General features: G+C 37.6%; 11 protein-coding genes and 1 long non-coding RNA gene across 20 annotated transcripts; 5 read left to right on the forward strand and 7 right to left on the reverse strand.

The window, feature by feature from the left end:
* The first annotated feature begins 751 nt into the window (after window positions 1-751).
* LOC110227713 lies at window positions 752-3057 on the forward strand. 2 transcript variants are annotated; one of them, XM_021023036.1, is made up of 4 exons: window positions 752-925; window positions 1153-1515; window positions 1617-2374; window positions 2777-3057. In XM_021023036.1, the coding sequence occupies exons 2-4, from the start codon at window positions 1153-1155 to the stop codon at window positions 2853-2855; spliced, it is 1200 nt and encodes a 399-aa protein (XP_020878695.1). In that variant the 5' UTR covers window positions 752-925; the 3' UTR covers window positions 2856-3057. The 2 variants fall into 2 exon arrangements, with proteins under 2 accessions (XP_020878695.1, XP_020878696.1); XM_021023037.1 differs by lacking the exon at window positions 752-925 and having other exon boundaries at window positions 978-1515.
* A 54-nt stretch (window positions 3058-3111) lies between these two features.
* On the reverse strand, window positions 3112-4275 carry LOC110227714. 2 transcript variants are annotated; one of them, XR_002331398.1, is made up of 2 exons: window positions 3902-4275; window positions 3112-3413 (listed from the first exon to the last, which is right to left on the reverse strand). It is a non-coding gene; the product is annotated as an uncharacterized LOC110227714 (long non-coding RNA). The 2 variants fall into 2 exon arrangements; XR_002331397.1 differs by having other exon boundaries at window positions 3112-3394; window positions 3902-4267.
* Window positions 4276-4849: 574 nt separating this feature from the next.
* On the reverse strand, window positions 4850-5592 carry LOC9309455 (ubiquitin). The gene is made up of 2 exons (XM_002873341.2): window positions 5338-5592; window positions 4850-5231 (listed from the first exon to the last, which is right to left on the reverse strand). The coding sequence occupies exon 2, from the start codon at window positions 5229-5231 to the stop codon at window positions 4995-4997; it is 237 nt and encodes a 78-aa protein (XP_002873387.1). The 5' UTR covers window positions 5338-5592; the 3' UTR covers window positions 4850-4994.
* A 115-nt stretch (window positions 5593-5707) lies between these two features.
* On the reverse strand, window positions 5708-7083 carry LOC9309456. 2 transcript variants are annotated; one of them, XM_002873342.2, is made up of 4 exons: window positions 6980-7083; window positions 6751-6802; window positions 6444-6594; window positions 5708-6108 (listed from the first exon to the last, which is right to left on the reverse strand). In XM_002873342.2, exons 3-4 carry the CDS (start codon window positions 6564-6566, stop codon window positions 6016-6018), a joined length of 216 nt encoding a protein of 71 aa, XP_002873388.1. In that variant the 5' UTR covers window positions 6567-6594; window positions 6751-6802; window positions 6980-7083; the 3' UTR covers window positions 5708-6015. The 2 variants fall into 2 exon arrangements, with proteins under 2 accessions (XP_002873388.1, XP_020877314.1); XM_021021655.1 differs by having other exon boundaries at window positions 6936-7038.
* A 130-nt stretch (window positions 7084-7213) lies between these two features.
* LOC9309457 (NAD-dependent protein deacylase SRT2) lies at window positions 7214-9691 on the forward strand. Of its 2 annotated transcripts, XM_021021644.1 has the most exons (11): window positions 7214-7275; window positions 7580-7622; window positions 7742-7979; window positions 8064-8129; window positions 8249-8294; window positions 8398-8558; window positions 8635-8764; window positions 8844-9008; window positions 9082-9209; window positions 9284-9383; window positions 9495-9691. In XM_021021644.1, exons 2-11 carry the CDS (start codon window positions 7592-7594, stop codon window positions 9543-9545), a joined length of 1116 nt encoding a protein of 371 aa, XP_020877303.1. In that variant the 5' UTR covers window positions 7214-7275; window positions 7580-7591; the 3' UTR covers window positions 9546-9691. The 2 variants fall into 2 exon arrangements, with proteins under 2 accessions (XP_020877303.1, XP_020877304.1); XM_021021645.1 differs by lacking the exon at window positions 7214-7275 and having other exon boundaries at window positions 7304-7626.
* LOC9307433 (RNA polymerase II transcriptional coactivator KIWI) lies at window positions 9666-11191 on the reverse strand. Of its 2 annotated transcripts, none has more exons than XM_021021651.1 (4): window positions 10681-11191; window positions 10428-10539; window positions 10004-10026; window positions 9666-9909 (listed from the first exon to the last, which is right to left on the reverse strand). In XM_021021651.1, the coding sequence occupies exons 1-4, from the start codon at window positions 10810-10812 to the stop codon at window positions 9844-9846; spliced, it is 333 nt and encodes a 110-aa protein (XP_020877310.1). In that variant the 5' UTR covers window positions 10813-11191; the 3' UTR covers window positions 9666-9843. The 2 variants fall into 2 exon arrangements, with proteins under 2 accessions (XP_020877310.1, XP_020877311.1); XM_021021652.1 differs by having other exon boundaries at window positions 10004-10101; window positions 10418-10539.
* A 94-nt stretch (window positions 11192-11285) lies between these two features.
* On the reverse strand, window positions 11286-12690 carry LOC9307434 (RNA polymerase II transcriptional coactivator KIWI). 2 transcript variants are annotated; one of them, XM_002873344.2, is made up of 5 exons: window positions 12553-12690; window positions 12296-12439; window positions 12030-12135; window positions 11634-11656; window positions 11286-11533 (listed from the first exon to the last, which is right to left on the reverse strand). In XM_002873344.2, the coding sequence occupies exons 2-5, from the start codon at window positions 12428-12430 to the stop codon at window positions 11474-11476; spliced, it is 324 nt and encodes a 107-aa protein (XP_002873390.1). In that variant the 5' UTR covers window positions 12431-12439; window positions 12553-12690; the 3' UTR covers window positions 11286-11473. The 2 variants fall into 2 exon arrangements, with proteins under 2 accessions (XP_002873390.1, XP_020877312.1); XM_021021653.1 differs by lacking the exon at window positions 12553-12690 and having other exon boundaries at window positions 11292-11533; window positions 12030-12184; window positions 12296-12399.
* Window positions 12691-12821: 131 nt separating this feature from the next.
* LOC9309459 (vacuolar protein sorting-associated protein 20 homolog 2) lies at window positions 12822-14792 on the forward strand. Its single transcript, XM_002871318.2, has 6 exons — window positions 12822-13045; window positions 13416-13568; window positions 13710-13862; window positions 14022-14105; window positions 14263-14398; window positions 14476-14792. Exons 1-6 carry the CDS (start codon window positions 12944-12946, stop codon window positions 14499-14501), a joined length of 654 nt encoding a protein of 217 aa, XP_002871364.1. The 5' UTR covers window positions 12822-12943; the 3' UTR covers window positions 14502-14792.
* A 193-nt stretch (window positions 14793-14985) lies between these two features.
* LOC9307435 lies at window positions 14986-16454 on the forward strand. 2 transcript variants are annotated; one of them, XM_002871319.2, is made up of 2 exons: window positions 14986-15139; window positions 15786-16454. In XM_002871319.2, exon 2 carries the CDS (start codon window positions 15816-15818, stop codon window positions 16149-16151), a length of 336 nt encoding a protein of 111 aa, XP_002871365.1. In that variant the 5' UTR covers window positions 14986-15139; window positions 15786-15815; the 3' UTR covers window positions 16152-16454. The 2 variants fall into 2 exon arrangements, with proteins under 2 accessions (XP_002871365.1, XP_020877309.1); XM_021021650.1 differs by having other exon boundaries at window positions 15021-15115; window positions 15781-16399.
* Window positions 16455-16551: 97 nt separating this feature from the next.
* LOC9307436 (pectate lyase 1) lies at window positions 16552-18484 on the reverse strand. Its single transcript, XM_002873345.2, has 3 exons — window positions 17179-18484; window positions 16927-17062; window positions 16552-16729 (listed from the first exon to the last, which is right to left on the reverse strand). Exons 1-3 carry the CDS (start codon window positions 17952-17954, stop codon window positions 16574-16576), a joined length of 1068 nt encoding a protein of 355 aa, XP_002873391.2. The 5' UTR covers window positions 17955-18484; the 3' UTR covers window positions 16552-16573.
* Window positions 18485-18520: 36 nt separating this feature from the next.
* LOC9309460 (probable SAL4 phosphatase) lies at window positions 18521-20463 on the forward strand. Of its 2 annotated transcripts, XM_021021647.1 has the most exons (8): window positions 18521-18681; window positions 18762-18837; window positions 18954-19027; window positions 19113-19318; window positions 19403-19592; window positions 19676-19765; window positions 19912-20065; window positions 20141-20463. In XM_021021647.1, the coding sequence occupies exons 1-8, from the start codon at window positions 18616-18618 to the stop codon at window positions 20320-20322; spliced, it is 1038 nt and encodes a 345-aa protein (XP_020877306.1). In that variant the 5' UTR covers window positions 18521-18615; the 3' UTR covers window positions 20323-20463. The 2 variants fall into 2 exon arrangements, with proteins under 2 accessions (XP_020877306.1, XP_020877307.1); XM_021021648.1 differs by lacking the exon at window positions 19676-19765.
* On the reverse strand, window positions 20387-23181 carry LOC9307437 (2-oxoisovalerate dehydrogenase subunit alpha 2, mitochondrial). The gene is made up of 9 exons (XM_002873346.2): window positions 22857-23181; window positions 22370-22507; window positions 22088-22270; window positions 21743-21900; window positions 21543-21642; window positions 21270-21381; window positions 21027-21166; window positions 20749-20934; window positions 20387-20659 (listed from the first exon to the last, which is right to left on the reverse strand). Exons 1-9 carry the CDS (start codon window positions 23088-23090, stop codon window positions 20492-20494), a joined length of 1419 nt encoding a protein of 472 aa, XP_002873392.1. The 5' UTR covers window positions 23091-23181; the 3' UTR covers window positions 20387-20491.
* Between the last annotated feature and the right edge of the window lie 5 nt (window positions 23182-23186).

Genomic DNA, 23186 nt, shown 5'->3' on the forward strand with positions numbered 1-23186 from the left:
TGGACGGATTCAATTCAAATTAAAACGTAACGTTTTTCAGAATCTCTCCTAATCGACTTTTACACCACATAAACTTGAGAGAATCTTACTACGATAAATTAGGGTTCATCAATTTAGATTTTTCACTTTGAGAATTTTAAAATTTAGGTTTGAGGATTTATAATCAGATGGAAGAAGATTTTGTTGTTTTTGTTTATAATTGATGTTGTTTTTGTTTACAATTCATGTTGTTTAAGTGTATATATATCGGTTTTCAGTTTCAATTTAACTGTAGTCCGTCCAATTTTCATGACACTGGAGACGAATGAGAATTTTCATGAACATATTCATATTTGAGGGGTTTTTGCACTAAATATATAGTTGAGGATTTTTTTTACGATTCATCTTTAGTTGAGAAGTTTTATTACTAAATTTTTTTTAATCAAAAACTGAGTTTATGTATAAAAAAAAATTTGTTTGTAGTTTTTAAAATGGTTTTTGGATTTTGGATTTTAGTTTTTGGTTTTTAGTTTTTGATTTTCTTGGTTTTTGTTTTTGGTGTAGATTTTAGTTTCTTAAAAACTTGAATGATAATTTTTTTAGATTTCGGTTTTTATGTTAATGGATAATAATTTTCTTTACAAAACATTTTTAAAAAAGAAATGAAAAATGTGATGGATGGTTTTTGAGGAGAAACTCCAAAAACATGGATTTTGGCTTTTCTTTAAAAAATTGTTAAAACACTCAAAAACTAGATTCCCTATATTTTTTTAGGAAAGCTTGTTTTTTCAAAATCTTGAATGGCTACTAAATAGATCGATGGCTACAAAATAGATTTTGGAAAAAACTAAAACCAAAAACCATTCAACGCCTTAGATTTCTATAAAATTCGTTCACTCAAACTTCATTTCCTTTTCGAAAAAAAGGAAAATCTTCTTTCCTCAAGGTATTTTTGTGCATTTTTTAGATCTGGAGTAGAAAGTTTGTTTTCTAGATTTTGTCTGGCCTAAGAAATTAGTTTTTTTTTTTTTTTTTTCTGCTTTTATTTTATGGAGATCTGATTCGAAACTGAGTTTAGTCGAAACTCAGGCCGTAGATCCACTGAGCCCTAATTCCATTGGTGTCCTTTCTTTCCATTTTCTTCTTTTAACGCTTGCGTTTTTCAATTCATAGATGCAGGAAGCAATCGCCGCCGCCGCCTCTCGAGCACGCCACACCTCCTCCCAGGAATGTAATTTCGACCAAATTGAGAAGCCTTACACGATGTGTGTGTCGACCTTTCGGTTATATTGCAAGGGTTTGGTGAGTGAAGAGGTGGTTAGGGATGAGAGTAAGCAGATCGGTGGGTTTGGTGTGGCCATCTGCGACCCAGAGGATAACCGACTATTTGAGATGAAGAAAGTTCTGGGAGGTGAAGAGTCCACACACCAGCAAGTTGCGGAATTGGCTGCCATAATTCATGCTTTGAATTGGGCGTTGGAGCTTGATCTGGGAAGTGTCACGTTCTTATGTGATGATTCCAATATCTTAGAATACGTAACTACTCAACCCTAAAACATTTTTTCATTAGTAGACTTTTAGTATGTGTATTTGCTAGGTTTACGTCTCATATTATATTTTCTTTTTCTATGTGACAGGTAACAGGTAAAGCTGAACCAAACGAGTCCACTATAGCAACATTTGTCAAGGAAGTGTCTCTTCTTCAGAGCAGATTCTCGTTTTGCGAAGCACTTCCTGTGAGCAGGGACATCACTTTTGTCCTTGAGCATGCCAGAGCTGCTATAGCTTCACAAATCAGATGGCGTGAAGGTGACGTCTACATGGAGACTTGTCCAATATGCTATGAACACGTTCCATCTGATGAGAAGTTTGAGGTACCTGGTTGTTTCCACCGCTTCTGCGTTGATTGCATTAAGAAACAAGCCGAAGTGGCACTAGAATTGGTGAAACCAGTAAACTGCCCAAGCTTGGGTTGCAACTCAGAACTACAGAGAGAGGATTGTGAAGGTCTTTTGGAGCCTAAGCAGCTTGATCTTATGACCAATTACAAGAAGGCGAGCATGATCAAAGGTTCAGAGAGAGTATATTGTCCCACATGTGACAATGTAATGGCAAAGCCCAACCTCATTGAATACACAAAATCCTTCTTCGTTGATGCTGAGCTGTCAGGAGCCAGAAAGTGCACGGAGTGTGGGTTTTGTTTCTGTGGAAAATGCAAAGCAGGATGGCACTATGGTATGACATGTGCTGAATTCGTTAAATCAGAGGATATTGAGACATCTCCTGAGGATGAGGAATGTTACGAAGCTTTGGCTAAGAGTCTTGGATGGAAGAGATGCGGAAATTGCAAGATGATGATTGCACATGAGGGAGGTTGCAACCGTATAATCTGCAGGTACACTCTCTCTTTCTCTGCATTTTTACTTCATATAGTGTGTGTGTATCATGACCAGGGCCGTCGTTGATCTAGTGCAAGAGGTGCATTTGCACTAGGTGCAGAACCAGAATTCAATTTTTTTTTCTTTTTCTTTACCCAATTTAATTTAATAAAATGCAAACATATCATCTACCTTTGAGATTTTATGGTATAAGACCAGAAATTATTTTGTTTTTCTTGTTTTAGGATGAAAGGATTGAATATATAGAGTTTGTAACGATGATGCATAACGACATTGCTGGATTATTTTTTACCACCGCACCGAATCTTTCTAATGCTTGAGACGAGCCTTCATGGCTTTTGTTATTATTTGTTTATTAATATTGATTTTGATCATTTTGTCTTGTTAAATCCTCACAGTTGCAAATTCGAGTTTTGTTTCACCTGTGGAGCTGAGTGGAACGAGGAAGCCAACTGTAACTGCCAGCCCCATGATTAGCCCTAGTAGGGAACGCGGGTTTGGAGTCGGAGGACCAGTGATGGGGTTTTCATAAGATATATGTCTAGGGATAATCTATTGTTATTCAATACTTTATTTAAATCATGCATTCAATACTATGGTGTTATTGGATGTCATATTTGTAAGATACATTTTCATGCCAACTTCCTCTGATAATACTCCATCAATGATCTAATGTCAATTCTCTATTCTATACAAAATATCCTCTAAACAAAATATATATACTCTGATTCTATACCAAAACTACAGAAATATTTAAAAAATTAACATAAAATTCATCTAGAAACAGACTCCATTGTTCTTTGATGATGAATAAGCATTATCTGTTTGCCAAGTTGTACAGCATTTGAATGAATAACAGCTGAACTCTACCCTAAAAACAAAGGGCTCAGAATAAATAATCTTTGTTGAAAAAATAGAATGCTCACAGTGTTCGTTGCTGTTCTTGATCGGTTCACACGGACCACACCAGATCCTTTCGCACAACCAGGTTTTTTTTTTCGTCTATTTGCCAAGTTCTACAACATTTGAATGAGACTATGAGAGTATCAATAGAAAAGAAACATATAAATTCAAACAACACTTGATTGACAAAATTTGATTTTAACACGATAATAATCGATTTACATAAACACCCCCCTTATAGCTAAATTTAGACCCAATAAACAGATAGAACTATCACAAGTCCAGTTCCTTCCAAAGTTCTGAATATTCACATAAAAGAGTATCTCTGAATCGAAATTTAAATCCATTCAGCAGCTCAAAGTGAAATAATACGATGGTCAAACTTGAATCATACTTATTTCAATAACGTTTCTAGAAAATTAAAAGTGGTCGGCATTCATAATTTATTAAATCAGCAATGTAAGACGAGAAACCTCGAAAGCATTAAAGAAAAAAAAAACAAAAAAAAAGTCCCAATTTTGGAAATCAGCATCCACAATAGATGATCAACCCAATTCAAACTGACAAACTCAACAAAACCCTAAATTTCTACAAGGAACAAAAGAAGAAACAACTCTCACCTTCGTTCATCGTGTTGGAGCAAAGAGACTAACTTTAGTTTCGGTTCACACCAAGAACGACGAAGAAGACGACTTCAACGGCAATACTAAAAATGTTTTAAAACCCAAGATGCCGGAAAGTGTCGATCTTTGAAACTGAGTGAAGACAAAATCGAGAGACGAAGTAGAGGAGAAACGGATCTGTGACTCAAGCACGAGGATGAGAGGAGGGAAGAATCAATGAGTAATTTGTCCAAACCGATCGGTTTATTGTTCGAAACCTATCTAAACCGAGAATCGAACACATTTTACAAACAGTTCATACCTTTAAACCGAAACGAAATCTTCACCGGTTCGGTTTGTTAAACACGGTTCTTTCTCTGCATTTTTACATGGGAGGAACCATGGCCTTCAAGCCTTCAAGGTTTAGCTTCCGCTATCGTGAAACTACGGGAGAAATGTAGGGGAGCTCTCAATACAAACAATGAGGAAATGCTAGATGAATTGAATGCAAATTTCTTTTTTCTTATGGCCAGTTTTTGAATATATATTCAATATCGATTGGGCTTGGTTAGCGTTTTGGAGCTACACCTCCAATATTGATGAGAGAGAGATTACTCAGAAGATACCAACATTTTGAAGAAACCAAACGTGAGAGTGATGTAGAAATCTTGGAGGTGGTAACAAATGGTAAACAGTTGAAGGAAACGAGCAAAACTGGAACTTTATCAACAACTTCAACGAAAATTCGGAAAAATGGAAATGAGAAACCAAGATTAGAAAAGGAACTCAAAAGCCAAGAACACAAGCTTTCCATTGTAAGCCTTTTTTCGTTTCAAGATTAGAGAAATCAACAATGGAGTTGTTTAAATTTGATTCTTTGTGGAAACCATTGGAGCGAGATGATTACATCGAGATATTGACTAATAAAGAAAGAGAATGCTTGATGCAAAATGATTTTCAAACGTGGGCAAGAAACTCTTCTTACTTTATTATTTGAAAGTTGAAACATTAAAATCACAAACATAAACCATCGGCTACCGCAATTATTACACAATAATGTTATTTATTCAACCAAATAGGAATAAAAGCAATTTGTCTACTTAGCCCGAGCTCATCCACCACGCATACGCTTGGTTAACTGGATCTTGGCGCGAGCTTCGATTCCGTAATCACCCACCGTAGCTCCGCCATGGACCTCGAGCACATTCTTGCCGTGAACGAGGTATTGGTATGCCGGTTCCAAACCCATAGCGTTATATATTTTTGTTTTCATTTTAGAGATAGTGTCAGTTTTTTCGACATCGACACAGTAAGTCTCCCCCGTGATAGTTTTGATAAACACTTGCATCTGCAAAAAAAAGAAAAAAAAAACAAGTCACAAATTATGAATAACTTAAGTGTTGAACATATATATATATATATATATATATATATATATATATATATATACAAACCTTGAGAAGTAGATGATTTTTTTTTCTTAGAGGAGGAAGAAATAGAGTTTGAGCGAGGGATTTATCTCCAAGTCTTCTTCTTTATATAGAGAATGAGTTTTGGGTGAAAAAAAATTAAATAAAAAATAACTAAAATGTAAATAACATTGATTTAGGAGGACATTTTTGTAATTGTAAAAACTTACCATAGTAAGAAGGGACAAAGTCACCCACTCAATCTCTGATCAATTTCAAATTCAGCAAAATATTATTGCTGTCAATAAATAAAGCTGGTGGGAGTAGGAAAACAATATGTAGATAAAATTATAATTTTTAAAATAAATCCGCAAACTAAACACACAATAATTGAGAAAACGACGCAAACAAACAATAAGAACGTCTAAAAGTTAATTATGTACCATTATGCGAGTTTTTATCACATCTAGTTTCACATTATATAACCATGAAAATGATAATAATAAATGACTAAAGTGGCGGTGGAATCCTGAAACAAAAAAAAACCCAAGACACTTTAATCTTTGAAAGTAGCTACGATTAAGGCACCTGTTTTAAAACAACCCACAAACTTTCAAGATTTGCTACTAATGAATCTAAGCTCAGAGCAGAAATGTGAAGATGCCTTCTCAGTACAAAGAGGAATTCTGATTAAGAGATTGGGAAGATGTAGAGGAGAGTTCATCATCCAACAGATGCTTGGGTAGCTTTCTGTGTTGAGTTTGTGCTGTGTAAGGATGCAGCCACCGCTTCACGCTCCTGCCGGATTCGCTCTCTCTGTAGAGATTCAATGTAACAACAGAGAAACAAACAAAACTAAAGTTAGTCAGTAATGACATGAGACGCCAGAAAACGGGGGAAAACAAAAAATAAATAACAGTAGAGTTATCGCGTGCTTGGTAATGCAACATGATCCAATTTGTTCACAATGTCAAAACTTAGAGCATACGTCATGCTACCTATGCAGATAACCTACTGTGCCAAGATCGTTAGCTCCAAGCAACTAGTATGATCATTGTCTCCAAGTTAAACTACACACTTGGAGACATTGGAACATAACGAAAAACAGAAAGTGTGTTTACAGTCTTGAGAGTTAAAAATCAAAAACATACCCTTCTCTCCCAGTAAGGCAAGAAGCAGACAAAGTCATAGACAGGAGTAATGGTCTGCACCAACACAAAGTTTATTCCAGTGAAAAGCAAGAGTCCCTTCAATGGCCTTGTTCTGTGAGGCATCTTAATTCCAACTCAAGAATCTTTAGCTCTGTAATCATTATAGTTCACATCACTCAGTCAATAACTATAATGATTCAATTGAATCCTAACTTATCTTATCAAAACATAATCAAATTCAAAGCCAAAGCATTTCCTAGTAAGCGTTCCCATTCAACATTATTGGAGTTTGCTTTAAATGACTTACCAGAGATTGTGAAATCAATTCTAAAGAAGCTTCCATCAACAAATCAACATTCCTGTAGTAGAGAATCATAAAAACATCATCAAGTAGAAAAGAATCGAATGATAATAAGAAAAAAGTTACATCCTCTAATCTTTGGAATCATAAACAACAGTAAAGTACAGAATCGAAACAAAATCGAAACCCACCAAACAATTAAGCTAAGAACAATAGGAAAATGGAGAGGACTCACGTCGGAGAGCGTCATCGACGAGGAGGAAACGGAACGGTGGCGACGATTTTTATAGCGTTTTAGGTTTCTGTTTTTGTGAACAAAAAAAAAAAGGTTTCTGTTTTATTTCCTTCAAACGACGTCGTTTAGTTAAGTGAAACAAATCAACGGTGGATAATTGCGCTACGTGGCTACTTGCTTAGCCAATAATGAGTTTCAGACGTCCGATTTTAGCCACCTCGTCTTCTACACAACAAAAAAAATAAAAAGCAAAACTGAAGAAATCTCGTTTCATCCGCCATTAACGACCTCTCAAGGTAATCTATTACTGTTTGTTCTTGGGTATTAATTTCCACACTCGATCATTTTCGACCTAGCTTCTCGGTGAAATCGGTCGCTGGCTTTATTTTGATCTCAGTAGTACCATTTCTAGCTAGATCTTCGTCATTGAATTTAATTGGCTTAACATAGATTCATATCTACATTACAATTTTTTGTTGGTGAAATTGTGATCATTGATGTAGGAAAGTGGTTGCATTTAACATTTTTTTAATCCTCAATCTTGTATCACGATTTTGTGTTTGAAATGAGGTTTTCTTCTTCCCTCTCTCTGTGATTTAGGCTTATGTGACCATGAGAAGAGTGTTTGGAGGTGTATATACAGGCAAGTATGAGAAAAATCTTTATGGGAATGTTCTTGCTCATCTTTGTGTCCTAGCTTGTTTTGATTCATTACTCAGATGAGTTAATGTTGCTGAGTTTTTTTTTTTTTTTTGCTTCTAGATTTGTTTCCGTTGCGTAGTATGTATCGGCCGCTGCAATCTGGGGGAAATTTAGTTATGTTGTTTAAAGGATGCAGACGTTTTGTGAGAACAACGTGTCGCGTTTCAATCCCTGGTGGTTCTTTGGGAAATGAATCAAAAGCACCTCCAAGGTTTCTGAGGGATAAAAAGATAGTTCCAGATGCTGATCCTCCCAATATGGAAGATATTAATAAGTTGTATCGACTTTTTGAGCAAAGGTTGATATATTCCTTCACCATTTTTTCCAGCAGTAAGCATAGATGTGTTGTATATCTAATGGCTTTCCTCTTCTCTCTTGGCAGTTCGAGACTCACCATCTTGACCGGAGCTGGGATTAGCACAGAATGTGGAATTCCTGATTATAGAAGGTACTTCATTTGATCGATTAGTCTTGTCTGAAAATGCCTTGGATTCTCGTTTAGATGGTCTGATGAGTTACATCTGGTTCCATTTGGTAATAATTCTGATGAGTGATGATTTGGTGCAGTCCCAATGGAGCATACAGTTCTGGTTTCAAACCAATTACCCATCAGGTGATCTGAAGGCAAGATCTATGAAAATCTTTACAGTGCTTAATGCAAACTTTGGATCATCCTATTGTTGTGTTAAAGCTATTGTCGACCACTTGCTTCACAGGAATTCACTCGATCGAGCCGAGCTCGTAGGCGGTATTGGGCAAGGAGTTACGCTGGATGGAGACGGTTCACTGCAGCACAACCTGGACCAGCGCATACTGCTTTAGCATCACTAGAAAAAGCTGGACGAATAAATTTTATGATCACGCAAAACGTTGACAGGTATATTATTCAGTTCCTCTTTTGTGGGATCTCTGTTGGATGTGAAGAATGTTGACTCTAAGCTCTAAGTTTTTAGGTTGCATCATCGTGCTGGGAGCGATCCACTTGAATTACATGGCACAGTATATACTGTTATGTGCTTAGATTGCGGCTTCTCTTTTTCCCGAGACTTGTTTCAGGATCAGCTAAAAGCTATCAATCCTAAGGCCAGTGTATACTATAACCTGAATCAACTGGATTAATGTATTATCTCGCAAAGTTACAACGTTTTTGTTTCTATTGTAGTGGGCTGAAGCTATAGAAAGTATCGATCATGGAGATCCAGGATCAGAGAAGAGCTTTGGCATGAAACAAAGGCCTGATGGTGATATTGAGATTGACGAAAAGTTTTGGGAAGAAGGTTTTCATATACCAGTATGTGAGAAGTGCAAAGGAGTCCTAAAGCCTGATGTAAGATCGACTTTATCAGATAGAGACAAATTAGTTTGGCTCTGTTTCTTATTATGCTTTGGTTGTATTGAAGGTAATTTTCTTTGGGGACAACATTCCAAAGGAAAGAGCTACTCAAGCAATGGAAGTTGCAAAACAGAGCGATGCATTCCTCGTGTTGGGTTCATCCTTAATGACAATGTCTGCTTTTCGCCTTGTCAGGTAATGCGGGAGAATAATCTCATCCAGTTTTGAGTTTGCATCTCACTAAAAAGCTTTCTATATACCTTCTGCAGAGCGGCTCATGAGGCTGGTGCCATGACTGCAATTGTAAATATAGGCGAAACAAGAGCTGATGACATTGTTCCATTGAAAATCAATGCTAGGGTTGGTGAGGTAAGATCATAGCATAAATGTCTTCCCTTTCCTCCAGCCTTGAAAATGCTTGGAAAATCCGTAATTTCGTGATCCTTAATAATCTGTTAGTTTGTGACCTGTTTGGTGCAGATATTGCACAGAGTTCTTGACGTGGGATCGCTCAGTGTCCCAGCTCACTAGGACATTCAAGTGAACTTTGGCAAGAGCTATGTAAGATTTAGACCTATTTCGTTTATAGTTTACCAAAATACTTATATTTATGCAACGTATCTCAAGTTGTAAATTCAAAAACAAATAAAAGAGTAATCAATCATTCTTTATGCCAACCAAATCTTGTCTAAAGCAAAAGTGATAGATTCGATACATCGACTAACTTGAAGCAGCTAACACTTGCAGAACATGGTGTTGTTCTGAAAAACAAACCAAAACAACCTAAGCCATATCTTCCATTAGACTTACTACCCGATTATACAAGCTTTTAAACCTCAGAAAGGTCAGAGAGGGCCTTATCGATATCCTCCTCATGGTTCCGAAGATCGTTCCACTGCATTAAGAAAAAGGTCTCGTGTAATAAGCAAAACACAGCAAAACATAAACACGTGTGGAAGACATTAACAATGGAAGAGAGATGTGAATACCTGTTCCAGGCTTAGAGAGATACCTGCAAAATATAGCAGACATCAAAAATCTTGTCAACATGATTATCCAAAGAAAGCAAACTAATATAGGCATATAGCTGTCCATAGAGACAAAAACCAAAACGTTGTTGATGAAAAGAAAACACTCTGCACATCTCCTCTCATACCCTCGAGCACATAAATAGTCCCAAACCGCAGAAGTACTAGTTATATAATAAATCCCTAAGATCTGCAGTTATAAAATCCTAACTAAATGCAGAACCTTAATGAAACAACACAGTAACAAAAACATGAAAACTAAGGGATGAGGATACATTGTTGTCCATAAAAAAGAAAAGAGAGGAGGATACACATTACTAGCAAAGGTGGAATTGTGAGAACAAGATAAACAGTCAAAAGAAGATAGTTAAAAACAAAAATTTACCGTGCTTGCTATTACAAGGTAAAGTTATACCGTCCTTGACAAAGAACTGACGAATGGCAATCCAAATCCTGCCGTTGCAATTCCTCACAAAGACTCTCCGATTCTTATCTAACTGGAATGTATACAAAACAAACCATCATAAACCCCTAATTTTGAGTAAAAACCCATTAACAAATATCACAACTTGATCCAAACCCTAATAAAACTCATACGAACTGCTCTAGAAAAAGAGATATATAGTAGAGAGACTAACATTGCAGATGAAGATGTCCTCAGTCTCGTCCGCTGGCTTTGCCACTTTCTTAGGCGGCGCGTGGGTCTCAGATTCGTCGTCGTTGTCTGATGCTCTGACTTCCTCGCCTTTCCTTTTTCCACTCGAAGACATTTTCTCAACCAGTAAAAGAAAAGCACTCTTCTACTGCAAAAATCGACTCTTAAGATTCTCAAGGAAAATAAAAAGCCATGTCTCTCTTCTCGCGTAATTTATCTAGCGCGTTCACCGAATTACAACTGTGATTTCAGGTTCGGAACGCATTTTATAGACGCAAGTTTGAGAAACGCGCCGCCCAATTTAAAAACGCGGGAGTTATTTTTTTTCTTTTTTGGGAAGGTACTTTTCTTTGGAGACAACAACACCACAAAAGAAAAGAGCAACTGGAGCAATGGAAGTTGCAACACAGAGTGATGCATTTCTTGTGCTGGGCTCATCTTTAATGACCATGTCTGCTTATCGCCTTGTCTGGATCATTCAAGTGAAATCTGGCAAGGGCTATGTAACATTTAGACCTATCTTGTTTATAATTTATCAAATGAATACTTCTATTCCTGCAACGTCTCTTAATTTGCAAATTCAACAGCAGCAAATAAAAGAGCAACCATTCTTAATACCAACCAAAGCTTGTCTGAACCAAAAGTGAAAGGTTCGATACACCAACTAATTTGTAGCAGCTTACACTAGCAGAACATGGTGTTGTTCTACAAAAACAACCAAAACACCTGAGCCATCTTATAATAGACGTACAACCAATTATACAAGTTTTAAAACTCTAAGAAAGGTCAGAGAGGGCCTTCTCGATATCCTCTGCGTGGTTCCGAAGAGTGTTCCACTGCATTAAGGAAAAGTTGTGTAATAAGCAAATAACAAGAAAACATAATCACTTATGGAAGACATAAAACAATGGGAGAGAGATAGAGAGATGTGAAGACCTGATCCACGCTTAGAGAGATACCTGCAACATATAAAAAAAAAGACATATCAATAAACATGATTATCCAAAGAAAGCAAACTAATATAGCTTTCCTAAGAGACAGGTATGAGATAGTGCAAATCATTATCAAAAAAATTCATGTTAAAGAGCACTAGAACAAAAATAAAGAACAGAAAACACCCTGCACCATCCCCTCTCATACCCTCAAGCACATAAACAGTCCCAATCCGCAGAATTACCCGCTATGACCATAAGATCTGTGGTTATAAAATCCTAACTAAAACATTAACAAAAGATGAAGACTAAGAGATAAGGAAACACATTACTAACAATGGTGAATTGTGACAATAAGAGGAACACTCACAAGAAAATAGTTTCAATTACAAAAATTTACCTTTCTTGCCAGGCAAAGTCTTTCCGTCCTTGACATAGAACTCACGAATGTCAATCCAAATCTTCCCGTTCCAATTCCTCACAGAGACTCTCCTATTCTTAGATAACTGAATGTACACCAAATAAACCATCATAAACCCTAATTCGATTAAAACCCTAATTTGAGCAAAACCCATTAACAAAATCAAAACTTGATCCAAAGCGTTAAGCTCACTGCTACTAGAGTAGATAACGAAATTGAAAGATAGAGAGAAGGAGTAGACTAACATTGCAGACGACGATGTCGTCAGACTCGTCGGAGGAGTCTGCTGGCTTTGCGACTTTCTTGGCCGGCGCGTGGGATTCAGATTCGTCATCTGATGCTCTGACATCCTCGTCTTTCCTTTTTCCTCTCGAAGACATTTTCTCCAACTATAAAAAAGCAGACCCAAAATGCTCTCTTCAGACCAGAGTAAACTCTCGCACAAAACAAAACAAAACAAAAACCCGAGAAATTAAACAATTTAGTAAAAGTGAGAAGAAACCTGGTCGTGACGCTGCAACGAGTTTCTCGGAGATGGCGAAAGCACTATTCTACTGCGAAATCGAGTCGTGAGAGTTGAGAGGGATTAGAGATTCTCAAGGAAAAAATGAAACGCCGTGTCTCTCTTCTCGAGTATTTATGTTAATGCGTTCACCGATCACGCGCTGTTGTAGCGCGTGTGATAAAATCATAACTGTGACAACTCTTTAGACTCGGAACGCTTTTTTAAAAACGCCAGTTTCAGAAAACGCGCGGCGGGAGCTTTTCAGCTTTTGTGGAAAAAGTGAAAAAAAACAAAAAGATTTGTGATTTGGTTTGAAATCGCGAAGCCCTTACAGAAATTTTCTTCTTCCACTTGTAAAACTTTTTGTTGGATTGGGTAAAGTGGATCGATGGGGAATTTGTTCGTGAAGAAACCGAAGATCACGGAGGTTGATCGAGCGATTCTTTCTCTCAAAACCCAAAGGCGCAAGCTTGGTCAATATCAGCAACAGGTTCTTGATACCTTCCCTCGCTTGTGATTTTCGCATTTCTAGGGCTTAATCTTGCTCGAATTGGGTCTGTTCTGGAATTTGAGATTTTGATTCGTAACACCAGAGGTCATGATTCATCAAGGGTAAAGGTTACTGAATCTTATCAAGGTCTAAGAAACAATTAAAGGTGTCTACTTGCTCAAGTTTTGAATTTTTTAAGCTTGGATTTTCTTGTGATGAAGAATCAAAATCCGTCCTGGACCCAAATTTTGATTTTTATGTCATCGTCGGTTGGTAGATAGTGAGTTCGATCGTGGAGCAAAATTACTGTTTTCTTTCTTATGATCCTGAGCTTTAATCTTCTTTCTCTTAAACCCTTATTTCTTTTTAGCTTGAGAAAGTAATTGAAGCAGAAAAGCAAGCTGCAAGAGACTTAATCCGTGAGAAGCGAAAGGACAGGGCTTTGTTGGCATTGAAGAAGAAGCGGACACAAGAAGAGTTGTTGAAGCAAGTAGATCAGTGGCTCATCAATGTCGAACAACAAGTAAATTTACTTGACCTCTTCTTTTCATCTTCTTGTTTCCATCACTTAACCTCTTGATTATTTTTCTTTTCTTTGATAGCCTATTTTGTGTTTTGAAAGAAAACTAAACGAATATATTTTGAACCTGTCGTTATGACATAGTTGGCAGATATCGAACTTACAAGCAAGCAGAAAGCAGTCTTTGAGAGCTTAAAGCAAGGTAACAGTGCAATTAAGGCGATTCAGAGTGAGGTCAACCTTGATGATGTTCAGAAACTAATGGATGACACTGCTGAGGCCAAGGCTTATCAGGATGTGAGTTAATAGTGAACCTTGTTGTTCCTTTTTGTTTATGCGGTTCTCTTATAGTTACAATCATGTGTCACATTATTAGCCGAGCTTCTCCTCGTTTGTCTCCTTCATGGTTGTGTGTATTCTTTTGCTTGATCTAACTGTTAAACACTTGGATTTTAGGAACTGAGTGCCATATTAGGTGATAAACTATCAGCAGAAGATGAAGAAGATATCTTAGCAGAATTCGACAACCTAGAAAGTCAGGTATGATACATAATGGATTCTCTTGTTTCTCAGATACAAAAGTTTCCAGCATTATAACCGTACTGTCCCTGTTGACATTTCGAGTACCATTTTATTTGTGATAAAATCTTTTTTGAGTGGAGTCAAATGTGATATATAATGTTTGTTTGTTTCGAAGCTGATTGTTGAAGATATGCCTGAAGTGCCTACGACAGAGCTTGTGCCTGAAGAACCCGAGAAAATGGATCTCCCTGATGTGCCAACAAAAGCACCAGTCGCTTCCAATGCAGAAATCACTCCAACAAAGAGAAAAGGTTTTTGTGATGTTTGTTCAAGTATCAATTGCTTCATACAAAGAACCTTAAACTCAGACATGCTTTTGTTGTTGCAGTTCTTGAAGAACCTTTGGAAGCTTGATTCAGAAGTGAAGAATCTGAATCAGATCGACTACTACATAGCCATGGATTATAATCATTCTTTGGAAACTTTTTCTTATGGGCTCTTGAAAGCTCATTGTGTATTCTCTCTTACTCCTGCAGCTTGTAGAGAACCAAGTTCATGGAGTCTCCTATGTGAAATGGTTTGGTTGTTTCTAAAACAGATTCAGAGTCTCTGACCTGAATATATGAAAGTATGAATGACATTTAGGCTCAGTGGGAACAATTTTCTCTTTCTTTGTATAGAAATATCTTCTTTTCTGAGTGAAAATCAAAGCTACAAATTCTTCTATAAAGAATTCACTGAAAGAAAGATAGTTGTAAATGGGAATGACAAACCAATTTGTTATCAAGATTTCAAAACCAAAAGAAAAAATTATAAATTTTTATATATTAAACCAAACCGTATTAAATTGGTATGGTTTTTTAATCTAGAATAAACCAAAGAAAATAAGAAATAACCGATACGAAAGACGACTGTATTTAGCAAAACTCGGCAAAACTATCAATAATATCTCGATCTGGGTTTTGCAAAGCTTTATAGGGTTTAAGAGCTATGGCTCTCTGAGCTTCATTTGGAAATCTTCATTGTTCTTCGACGACTTTGTTTGACTACAGGTACCTGTTTTCTTTTTGTTATTCTTAGAAGATACAAGATCCCATGAATTTCTTTTTGTAATTTCTGGGTTTTGTAGCCATAGATCTCCTAGATGCACAGAAAGTGTTTGTGGAAATGCCTCTCAGATGGTTGATTTAAATTCTATTGCGGTTCATTTCATAGATCTCGCCCCCAATTTAGTATCGGGGGTTTGTGCAAAGTTAATAGATTTCGTTCCTCTTTTGGTTGTAGTGTCATAAAAATCCTAAGAAATTGTGGATCCAATTTCGAAGTGCCTTAAGTTTTTAGATTTCAGAAGTAGTATGGATATGAACATTCATGAAATTTTTCCTTAGATTACCTTTTTTCTTCATATGATCTTAGTTTGTTTCACTTCATGAGCTCAATATAGATTCTACAATCTGAAGCTTTTCATTGTTTATGCTTTGAGATTTCACGCCCAAAGTATCAAGTTTCAAGTGATAGTCCTATAACATGAAACTGTTCTTTCGGATTCTTGCTAATCCACAGATTTGTTGATTCAATTTTGTAATTAGGGACTGAGCTTAGCCTTTATCATTTCCTTTCTTTAATGTATAAGTACTACTCTACACTCCTCTGCATGACTTCTTGCTTTACATTTTTCCTTTTTTCGATTTGGTTCAGGCTTAGTCAGGAGCTGATTTGGGATTTGAGATGGCGACAGAGCAGAGCGGATTAGAAGATCAGGAGAGCCAACCAAACCAAGTGGCTCCTGGTTTTGTAGGAGCAATTGAAGAAAAATACAAGAAACTCAAAGATCACGCCGAAGCTTATCCATATGTTTGGGGTTCTTATACTGTTGTCTACGGTGGTCTTTTCCTTTGGACAGCTTATAGATGGAGGAAACTTAGGAGAACCGAGGATCGAGTTCGTGGTCTTCAGACAAAACTTCGGAAACTCGTTGAAGATGAACAAGCAGCAGTAACAGCTTCTAAATCTGCTCAATCAATGGACAAGTCTTCTTCAATATCTGACAAGAAAACGTCTTAATTAGTGATTTACATTCAAAACCATTGTCTTTGTTAGACTTTTGACAAGGTTAGTTTCATCCAACCGAATCAATATTCCCGGGGTTTATCTGTTTTGTCACAGTACTTGTGTTCTTTATCCGCATAAAATTCATGTACATGAATGAAGAAGAGAAATTCCTTATATGTTGAAACGCTAAAAAGTCATGTTAAGCGTTGTTGTTCCTGTAGACGGAGGCTTTACCAAGTCAATGCCTTAAACCTTGATTATTTGTTTCCATGTATCGATGCTATAACAACTGAATTAACATTACCAGGTTTAACTCTGTTTTGTTTAAACTTTTATTTATTTATCGGTATATAATATCATTCGTAAACAAAAAACCATATACATTTTGATGTACATGAATGAAAGAGACAAGAAAACGCAGAAATGTTGAAACGCTAAAAAGTCATGTTAAGCGTTGTTGTTGTTCTAACAGACGGAATTTCTGGTGCAGTGTAACGCTCCAGCTGAAGAAGTGAGTTCTTTAACAGTCTTAGCGTTTGCAACAGTGAACCTTTGATCTGGACCGTAATTGGGCCGTGCTTTTCCAACACCTTTGTGTAGGCCGAAACAAGCTCCGTTCTCGAAGTAATCATTCACCGAGTAGAATTTCCATTGCATTTGGTCTCCATGGCTATGTTTCTTCCAAGTTATCTACAACAAGTTCAAATTCGAATTTGAATGTTAGATGAGATAAAAAAAGAAAATGTGTTTTGTGTTTTAACGTTTTCGATTACGAATTGAAACACACCTCTTTGCTTCCGGATTTTGGTGCCACGAAATAATTTGATTCACTCTTTACTCGAGGGCTCATGCTTCCTCCAATTGCATATTGAGTCCATCCTTGGTAATAGTTATTGGCAACATGAGCATATCCATGTCTCACTCTGCATATTTCACATAGTTCATCGAAATTAGAAATCGAAGTAACAATAAATGAAAATCCATTAGTCTAGGCTTCTGTCACGGATCCCCGGTTATAAAGAAAGAATCACTTTTGTACCTTGGCATTCTCTGGTTGCAATTAGGACCAAAGTGGTTAAACACAACAGTGACTCTCATTTCTTTGTCTCTTACATAGCCATCATCATGTCCAAGAAGCATGACCTTGTCTTGGTTCCTAAACCAATTGTTCGACACTGTGACATCAGTAGTCCCTCGTGTGACGTCTAGAAGACCGTCTTCGCAATCATAGAGCGTGTTGTGGTCGATCCATACTTTCTTAGCCGTGACTAGCCTAATCGCGTCGCCGTCAACTTGTCCAAGTTGAATGATCTTTGAGTCTGGTCCCATCACTGAGCTCGGTGGATGAGCTTTACAATCATGGATCTTAAGTCCATGAATAATCACATCGGTGGCTTTATAGACTATGAGGCAAGCAGGACCCGAGATGTGAACACTAGCACCTCGACCATCGAGTGCCGTGAAGCTGCTGATTAGAAGCGGTTTATGAAGCTTGATCTTCATGTTTCTTTTGAATGTGATCCATTTTTTACCTTTGACGAGTGTTGCTCCGTATCTTAGGGTTCCAGGTTTAGGGTTCAGAGGATCATCAGAAGGGTCGGTTACTTTGTATTGTGTCACTCCTTTACCGATATTTCCCGTCATTTTTCCGGCAAATCCGACTGAACACCGCGCAAGCTGATTGCGGGTTCTACGCCAATGGGGGTTTGGTCTCCAACATTTGTCCATCACATTCAGTTTCGTGGCCTCCAAGACATTTGCGACAAACAAAACGATCAAGAGTAAAATCAACGCGATGTTCAAGAACTTAACCATGATTCTTGATTCGTGATAAGAATCAAGATTCAAGAAGAAAGTTTCTGTGAAAAGGTTGAGATTGTGAGAACAAGCTTTGTTGTGTTTGATGATTTGTGTACTATAGATGGAGTTTATATATCGCAGTGATCGAGTTAGTTTTTGTTTAACCAAAAAAGAAGTTAGTTTTATGTTTTCTATTTAGTGTGAGTTCTTGAAGAACTTAAAAAGTTTGTAAGTTGTAACAACTTAAAGCAAACTTTCTAAAAGTAAAAAAGAAATAGTAGAACTGTTATTTTTTGTTATGAGCGACACTTTTTCTTCTTAGCTTCCTATATTTAGTATTGAAATGTTGAGTTTTGATGATTCGTTTCGTAGCGTGTTAATTCGATTCCAAAAATAAATATTTTGCTGCACATATCAAGAGTTCTTACAGCTACGCATGCCTGTTTTACCAGATACATATGTATAGATTAATTAATATTTGATTGATCAGAGAAACCATAGGTCTTGATTAATAATATTTAACAAATGTGACTTCTTACGAAAATGTGTTGAAACTTCCACGAAACACCGGTTATAAAAATATATATATTGCATGAATAAATCCATAGTATAGGGTATATAGTATATAAACACACGACCTGAATAAACTCATCTTCGTTTTCTTCTTCTTGTTTCGATGTCTTATGAGAAGGAGCTTGCTGCTGCTAAAAAAGCCGTCTCTCTCGCTGCTCGTCTCAGCCAGGTTAGTAACCACATATTTATGTCTAATCCATAGACAAAACTTTTATAAATGACATATTTTTTGAATTGTGGGTTAATCAGGAAGTGCAGAAGTCTCTGTTGCAATCAGACGTCCGGTCAAAATCTGATAAAAGTCCGGTTACAGCTGCTGATTATGGTTAATCTATTCCACAATTCTGTTGTCAATCGGTTTTTATTTGGCATGACAAAACCGGTCAACCTCGGTCCAACCAAACCAGTCTTAATTGACCATACCTATATTGATAAATGCAGGATCCCAAGCTGTGATCAGTCATGTGCTAGAGAAAGAACTTCACCCTGAACCACTATACTTGGTTGCTGAAGAGGTAGCTAAACTCATGAACACTCTCTTATTTTCAATCAAACCTCACCAAAAACTTTAAATCTTTCTCTGTTATATATCTTTTGCAGAATGCAGAAGATCTGCAAAAGAGTGGCGCGGAGGAATTTCTAGAAAGCATCACTAAGCTTGTGAACAATGCTCTACCTTCTGATGATTCCTACGCCAACTCTTCTCTTTCAGTGGAAGATGTAAGGAAGGCAATAGACCACGGGAGGTCACAAGGCGGTTCCAATGGTCGCCATTGGATTCTTGATCCTGTGGATGGAACCAGAGGGTGAGAAGTCTTGAAACTCGTCTTGAAACTCATTACAGAACAATCTTCTCCGTTTTGCTCTAACCTGCAGATTCTGCTTAATAGGTTTGTAAAAGGAGAGGATTACGCTGTGGCATTGGCTTTGCTTGTGGAAGGCAAAGTAGTGCTCGGTGCCATGGCTTGCCCGAAACTTGAGAATCACAAGTCTTCTTCTTCAGGATGCCTTTTCTTTGCTACAGTGGGAGGTGGAGCTTACGTGCAATCGCTTGAAGGAGACTCTCATCCTCCACAGAAGGTATTATCAGAGCATTTAATGTCCCTTAGGCTTGCTCTCTCTTTTTGTGTTCTTAAAACCGACTGGAGAATGTTTGCTAATAGGTGCAAGTGAGCAACATTGAGAATCCTGAAGAAGCAACCTTTGTCGAATCATCCCACAAACCAATCCCCATCCATAGCTCCATTGCCAATGTACAGTATAACATCTATTGTGTGTGTGTGTGTGTAATTTGCTTCAAGCCTAACCTAACTCTGTGTGTGTGTGTGTAGTTTGCTCAAGCCTAATCTAACAAATGTATTAATCTTTTCGCTAAAACTTACTCTCTTACGGTAAGCAGAAACTTGGGATCAAAGCTCCACCTCTAAGAATCCATAGTCAAGTGAAGTACGCTGCTCTAGCTCGAGGAGATGCAGAGATATACTTGCGTTTCACTCTCAAAGAGTACCGTGAGTCCATATGGAACCATGCTGCTGGTGCAATCATCACCACAGGTATGCACTGCGCAATAACTTTACTCTAAAACACAATTAAAGTGACCAAAGGCTGTGAGCAATAACCTCGTGCAGAAGCTGGAGGTGTAGTTTGCGATGCTAATGGGAATCCTCTGGACTTCTCGAGAGGAAATCATCTTGAACACAAAACAGGGATCGTGGTCAGCACCCAGAAGCTCATGCCACGGATCTTGAAGGCCGTCAGAGAATCCATGGAAGAGGAAAAGCTTCTCTCTGAGACGCAACTGAAACTGTAATATATGTACAGTCTGAAATAGCTATCTGGTGTATATCACGCATCTGCCATTGTGTACTGTCAGATACTGAAGAAGTTTGTATGCTTTTGAATAGTGGTCTCGATTTCAATACATAATGTAGATAATGGCTTACATTAATTACTACACAAAGCATACAATTAGAGTCTACCTAAAGAGGAACATCTGTTGGGTAATCTTGGGGATGACTATCGATCGTCTGCCTCACCAGAAGTTCTTGTTCCATGAGGTTAGATGGAGGAACATCGTAGACATCTGAGAACATGTTCTTCAGATTCGGCTTCTCAGTCTTCTCTGCAACCCGGAGCGCTTCTAACATCTGTTTACAAAAAAGAATCGGATGAATCAGCATATATAAAACCAAAATGCTTCTTATACAATGCTCATGATCCAGGTTTTTTTGGTTACCTCTTTCTTGATTCTGCTTCTCAGATCCGATTCCGCTTCATCACTCCACCAGCCATTACTTTCAATCCATGTCCTAAACCTAGACAGTGGGTTTCTTGCTTTGTTCCACCACTCTATCTCATCTGCAGAGCGGTACCTAGTGGAATCATCTGATGTTGAATGGTGTCCTACACGGTATGTTAAGGCCTAACAAGCAAAAAAAAAAACGAGAAGATTTGCACTTATTTTGTGTATTGATGTTGCATCTAATATCTACAACAGAATCACAGCAAATCTACCTCAATCAAGATTGGCCTCTGTTCGCTAATTGCCATTCCGCGAGCAGTATGCACCGCACTGTACATAGCAAGTGCGTCATTTCCATCCACACGTATACTTCGAATGCCATACGCCCGGCCTTTGACCACTACACCATCACCTGTTGTCCATTGTGTTTGCAAAAGTATTGGCAAATCCAAAAGACTTAAAGAAAACCAAGTAAAAAGAATGTAAATCATCCAAAGAAAAAGAAAAGGAGTTACTTCGGAACTGATCTGAGGTGGGAGTACTGATTGCCCATCCATTGTTCCGGCAAATAAATATAACAGGAGCTTCCATAACTGCTGCAAAATTCAAAGCAGCATGGAAATCTCCCTAGCAAAAAATCATTTTGATTAGCCACCAGATTGTTTTCAGTTTCAGTAATCATAGTGATTCATAAAATCTGAAAGGCTCTAGAATAACGCAAGCAAAAATACATCACGTTCTAAGAATCCAATCTAACTTCAAAAACAAACCCAAATTTTGTTACTTACCTCACTCGTGCCACCATCGCCAAAATATGTGACTGCACATGCATCCTTCCTGTCCATCTTTAAGGAATAAGCAGCACCAACCGCATTTGGTAACTGCGTACTGAGGCAAAATAAACCATTATCAAGACAAATATGCAACAAAAGCAAGACAAAGTTAAAGAATATAAACAGTTGAGAAGAAGAGGCTCTGAGGCTATTACGCAATGGTTGCAGAAACGGTAAAATAATTGAGCTTGTTGGAGCCATAGTGGACTGGCATCTGCCTGCCTTTTCCATAATCAGATTTGTTCCCAAAACACTGGTTTGCAAATTCTTGAAGAGTGAAACCACGCCATAACAGAACACCAGGCTCTCTGTACTGAAAGTAGAACAAAAAAGACGCTTGATTTATCAATTCATGCATTCATTCAAGTTTTCACTCGAAACGGTTGCATAGGACCTTGACATAAGTTAAAGAGTATGTAAATACGGTCAATGTAGCACATTATAGCAACATGATGTATATGAATGTGCATTTATCAAATATAGATGAATGATGCAAAAACCTGAGGAAAGATAACATCTTGAGGGGTGAGAGCAGCAGCTGATGCAATATTAATGGCCTCTTCACCGATTGCAGTAGCGTAAAAGGAAAGTCTGCCTTGTCTCTGAGCTTCGTAGAATATGTTATCCATTATTTGAAGAGTAACCATATCACTGTATATCTTTACGGCAACTTCTTCGCTAACCTGAAGAGAAAGAATAAAGATGAATCACTTGAGTTCTTTGGAGTATTTAGAATTCACGAAAAAGGAAAAGATTAATTATTTCTATTGGCTTATGTCAACCTGAACAAACTGGCTGTTGGTGATAAGTTGGCCATTGTCATCAAGAACACGGTAGCAAGGAACACGCTCTGAATCGGATTCTGATATGAATCGAATCTCAGGTGTGAAAGCTACCTTTCCTCCTGGAAAATCCATGACCTGAACATTCAAGGTCCACATACATATATATTCTTCAAAATGAATGGAGAATATAAACATAAGAAGAAATCTGAGAAGAATTTTAAAACAACCACAAAACTAGAAAATCTCTGAATGGTGTTACTAATTCATAACATCAACAACAGAAATGTCAATAAAAGCAATTAAATTCAGGCGAAAAGGGTATTTACGAAACGATTTAGTGGACCCGAAAACAAAAAAGTCGCAAAGTAGATTCCATTGATAAGACGACATCAGTGGATTGAACAGTTAGAGCAATCAACTTTCACTCAAAAAGAGTTTCAAAGTGAAAACGCGGAGTAATTGGAATCGGTAACAATGCATGCACCTGATGATTTCTGGCGTCTTCGTGCTGACCAAAACTCGAGAGTGTCTCTGGCTCTGCCATGGTGTTACAGAACCGACGAATTGGATTCTGTGAACCTCGAAGCGGAGGATCATGTGGTAGGTTTTGGCGGATATGCCGAGTCACGTGGCTCCTAGAACCGAAACCCAGGTTTTGTCTGAGAATGTTGAGGAAAGTCGATTTCAATGAAGGAGAAGATCTCAAATGCAGAGCCATTTTTGTTTTTTTTTTTAGGATTTGACGGAGGAGAAAATGGATATCCTTTAGACAGAGGTTGTTGAAAAGTGTAGTTGTTAAGTGCCGTACAGATTT

Source organism: Arabidopsis lyrata (assembly GCF_000004255.2).
Source record: "Arabidopsis lyrata subsp. lyrata unplaced genomic scaffold ARALYscaffold_6, whole genome shotgun sequence".
In the NCBI taxonomy this organism is placed as follows: domain Eukaryota; kingdom Viridiplantae; phylum Streptophyta; class Magnoliopsida; order Brassicales; family Brassicaceae; genus Arabidopsis; species Arabidopsis lyrata.

Excerpts from the sequence above, each read along its gene's own strand:
- LOC9307433 (XM_021021652.1), bottom strand. The coding sequence starts at position 10,812 with ATGTCTTCGAGTGGAAAAAGGAAAGGCGAGGAAGTCAGAGCATCAGAC. Across the intron at positions 10,540-10,680 it reads AGGACATCTTCATCTGCAAT|TTAGATAAGAATCGGAGAGT; the intron begins GTTAGTCTCTCT and ends TATACATTCCAG. Across the intron at positions 10,102-10,417 it reads AGCAAGCACGGTAAATTTTT|CTATATGCCTATATTAGTTT; the intron begins GTTTTTAACTAT and ends CTCTATGGACAG.
- LOC110227713 (XM_021023036.1), top strand. The coding sequence starts at position 1,153 with ATGCAGGAAGCAATCGCCGCCGCCGCCTCTCGAGCACGCCACACCTCC. Across the intron at positions 1,516-1,616 it reads ATTCCAATATCTTAGAATAC|GTAACAGGTAAAGCTGAACC; the intron begins GTAACTACTCAA and ends TCTATGTGACAG. Across the intron at positions 2,375-2,776 it reads TGCAACCGTATAATCTGCAG|TTGCAAATTCGAGTTTTGTT; the intron begins GTACACTCTCTC and ends AAATCCTCACAG.
- LOC9307434 (XM_021021653.1), bottom strand. The coding sequence starts at position 12,399 with ATGTCAGAGCATCAGATGACGAATCTGAATCCCACGCGCCGGCCAAGA. Across the intron at positions 12,185-12,295 it reads ACGACATCGTCGTCTGCAAT|GGTTTTAATCGAATTAGGGT; the intron begins GTTAGTCTACTC and ends TGCTCAAATTAG. Across the intron at positions 11,657-12,029 it reads GACTTTGCCTGGCAAGAAAG|GTATCTCTCTAAGCGTGGAT; the intron begins GTAAATTTTTGT and ends TATATGTTGCAG.
- LOC9309457 (XM_021021644.1), top strand. The coding sequence starts at position 7,592 with ATGAGAAGAGTGTTTGGAGGTGTATATACAG. Across the intron at positions 9,210-9,283 it reads TCTGCTTTTCGCCTTGTCAG|AGCGGCTCATGAGGCTGGTG; the intron begins GTAATGCGGGAG and ends TACCTTCTGCAG. Across the intron at positions 9,384-9,494 it reads TCAATGCTAGGGTTGGTGAG|ATATTGCACAGAGTTCTTGA; the intron begins GTAAGATCATAG and ends TGTTTGGTGCAG.
- LOC9307437 (XM_002873346.2), bottom strand. The coding sequence starts at position 23,090 with ATGGCTCTGCATTTGAGATCTTCTCCTTCATTGAAATCGACTTTCCTC. Across the intron at positions 21,167-21,269 it reads CACCTCAGATCAGTTCCGAA|GTGATGGTGTAGTGGTCAAA; the intron begins GTAACTCCTTTT and ends AATGGACAACAG. Across the intron at positions 20,935-21,026 it reads AGAGGCCAATCTTGATTGAG|GCCTTAACATACCGTGTAGG; the intron begins GTAGATTTGCTG and ends TTTGCTTGTTAG.
- LOC9309460 (XM_021021647.1), top strand. The coding sequence starts at position 18,616 with ATGTCTTATGAGAAGGAGCTTGCTGCTGCTAAAAAAGCCGTCTCTCTC. Across the intron at positions 18,838-18,953 it reads GGTTACAGCTGCTGATTATG|GATCCCAAGCTGTGATCAGT; the intron begins GTTAATCTATTC and ends TGATAAATGCAG. Across the intron at positions 20,066-20,140 it reads TGGTGCAATCATCACCACAG|AAGCTGGAGGTGTAGTTTGC; the intron begins GTATGCACTGCG and ends AACCTCGTGCAG.
- LOC9307436 (XM_002873345.2), bottom strand. The coding sequence starts at position 17,954 with ATGGTTAAGTTCTTGAACATCGCGTTGATTTTACTCTTGATCGTTTTG. Across the intron at positions 17,063-17,178 it reads TGCAACCAGAGAATGCCAAG|AGTGAGACATGGATATGCTC; the intron begins GTACAAAAGTGA and ends TGAAATATGCAG. Across the intron at positions 16,730-16,926 it reads CAAAATCCGGAAGCAAAGAG|GTGTTGGAAAAGCACGGCCC; the intron begins GTGTGTTTCAAT and ends GCCTACACAAAG.
- LOC9309456 (XM_002873342.2), bottom strand. The coding sequence starts at position 6,566 with ATGCCTCACAGAACAAGGCCATTGAAGGGACTCTTGCTTTTCACTGGA. Across the intron at positions 6,109-6,443 it reads TGCCTTACTGGGAGAGAAGG|AGAGAGCGAATCCGGCAGGA; the intron begins GTATGTTTTTGA and ends GAATCTCTACAG.
- LOC9309459 (XM_002871318.2), top strand. The coding sequence starts at position 12,944 with ATGGGGAATTTGTTCGTGAAGAAACCGAAGATCACGGAGGTTGATCGA. Across the intron at positions 13,046-13,415 it reads TTGGTCAATATCAGCAACAG|CTTGAGAAAGTAATTGAAGC; the intron begins GTTCTTGATACC and ends ATTTCTTTTTAG. Across the intron at positions 13,569-13,709 it reads TCATCAATGTCGAACAACAA|TTGGCAGATATCGAACTTAC; the intron begins GTAAATTTACTT and ends GTTATGACATAG.
- LOC9307435 (XM_002871319.2), top strand. The coding sequence starts at position 15,816 with ATGGCGACAGAGCAGAGCGGATTAGAAGATCAGGAGAGCCAACCAAAC.
- LOC9309455 (XM_002873341.2), bottom strand. The coding sequence starts at position 5,231 with ATGCAAGTGTTTATCAAAACTATCACGGGGGAGACTTACTGTGTCGAT.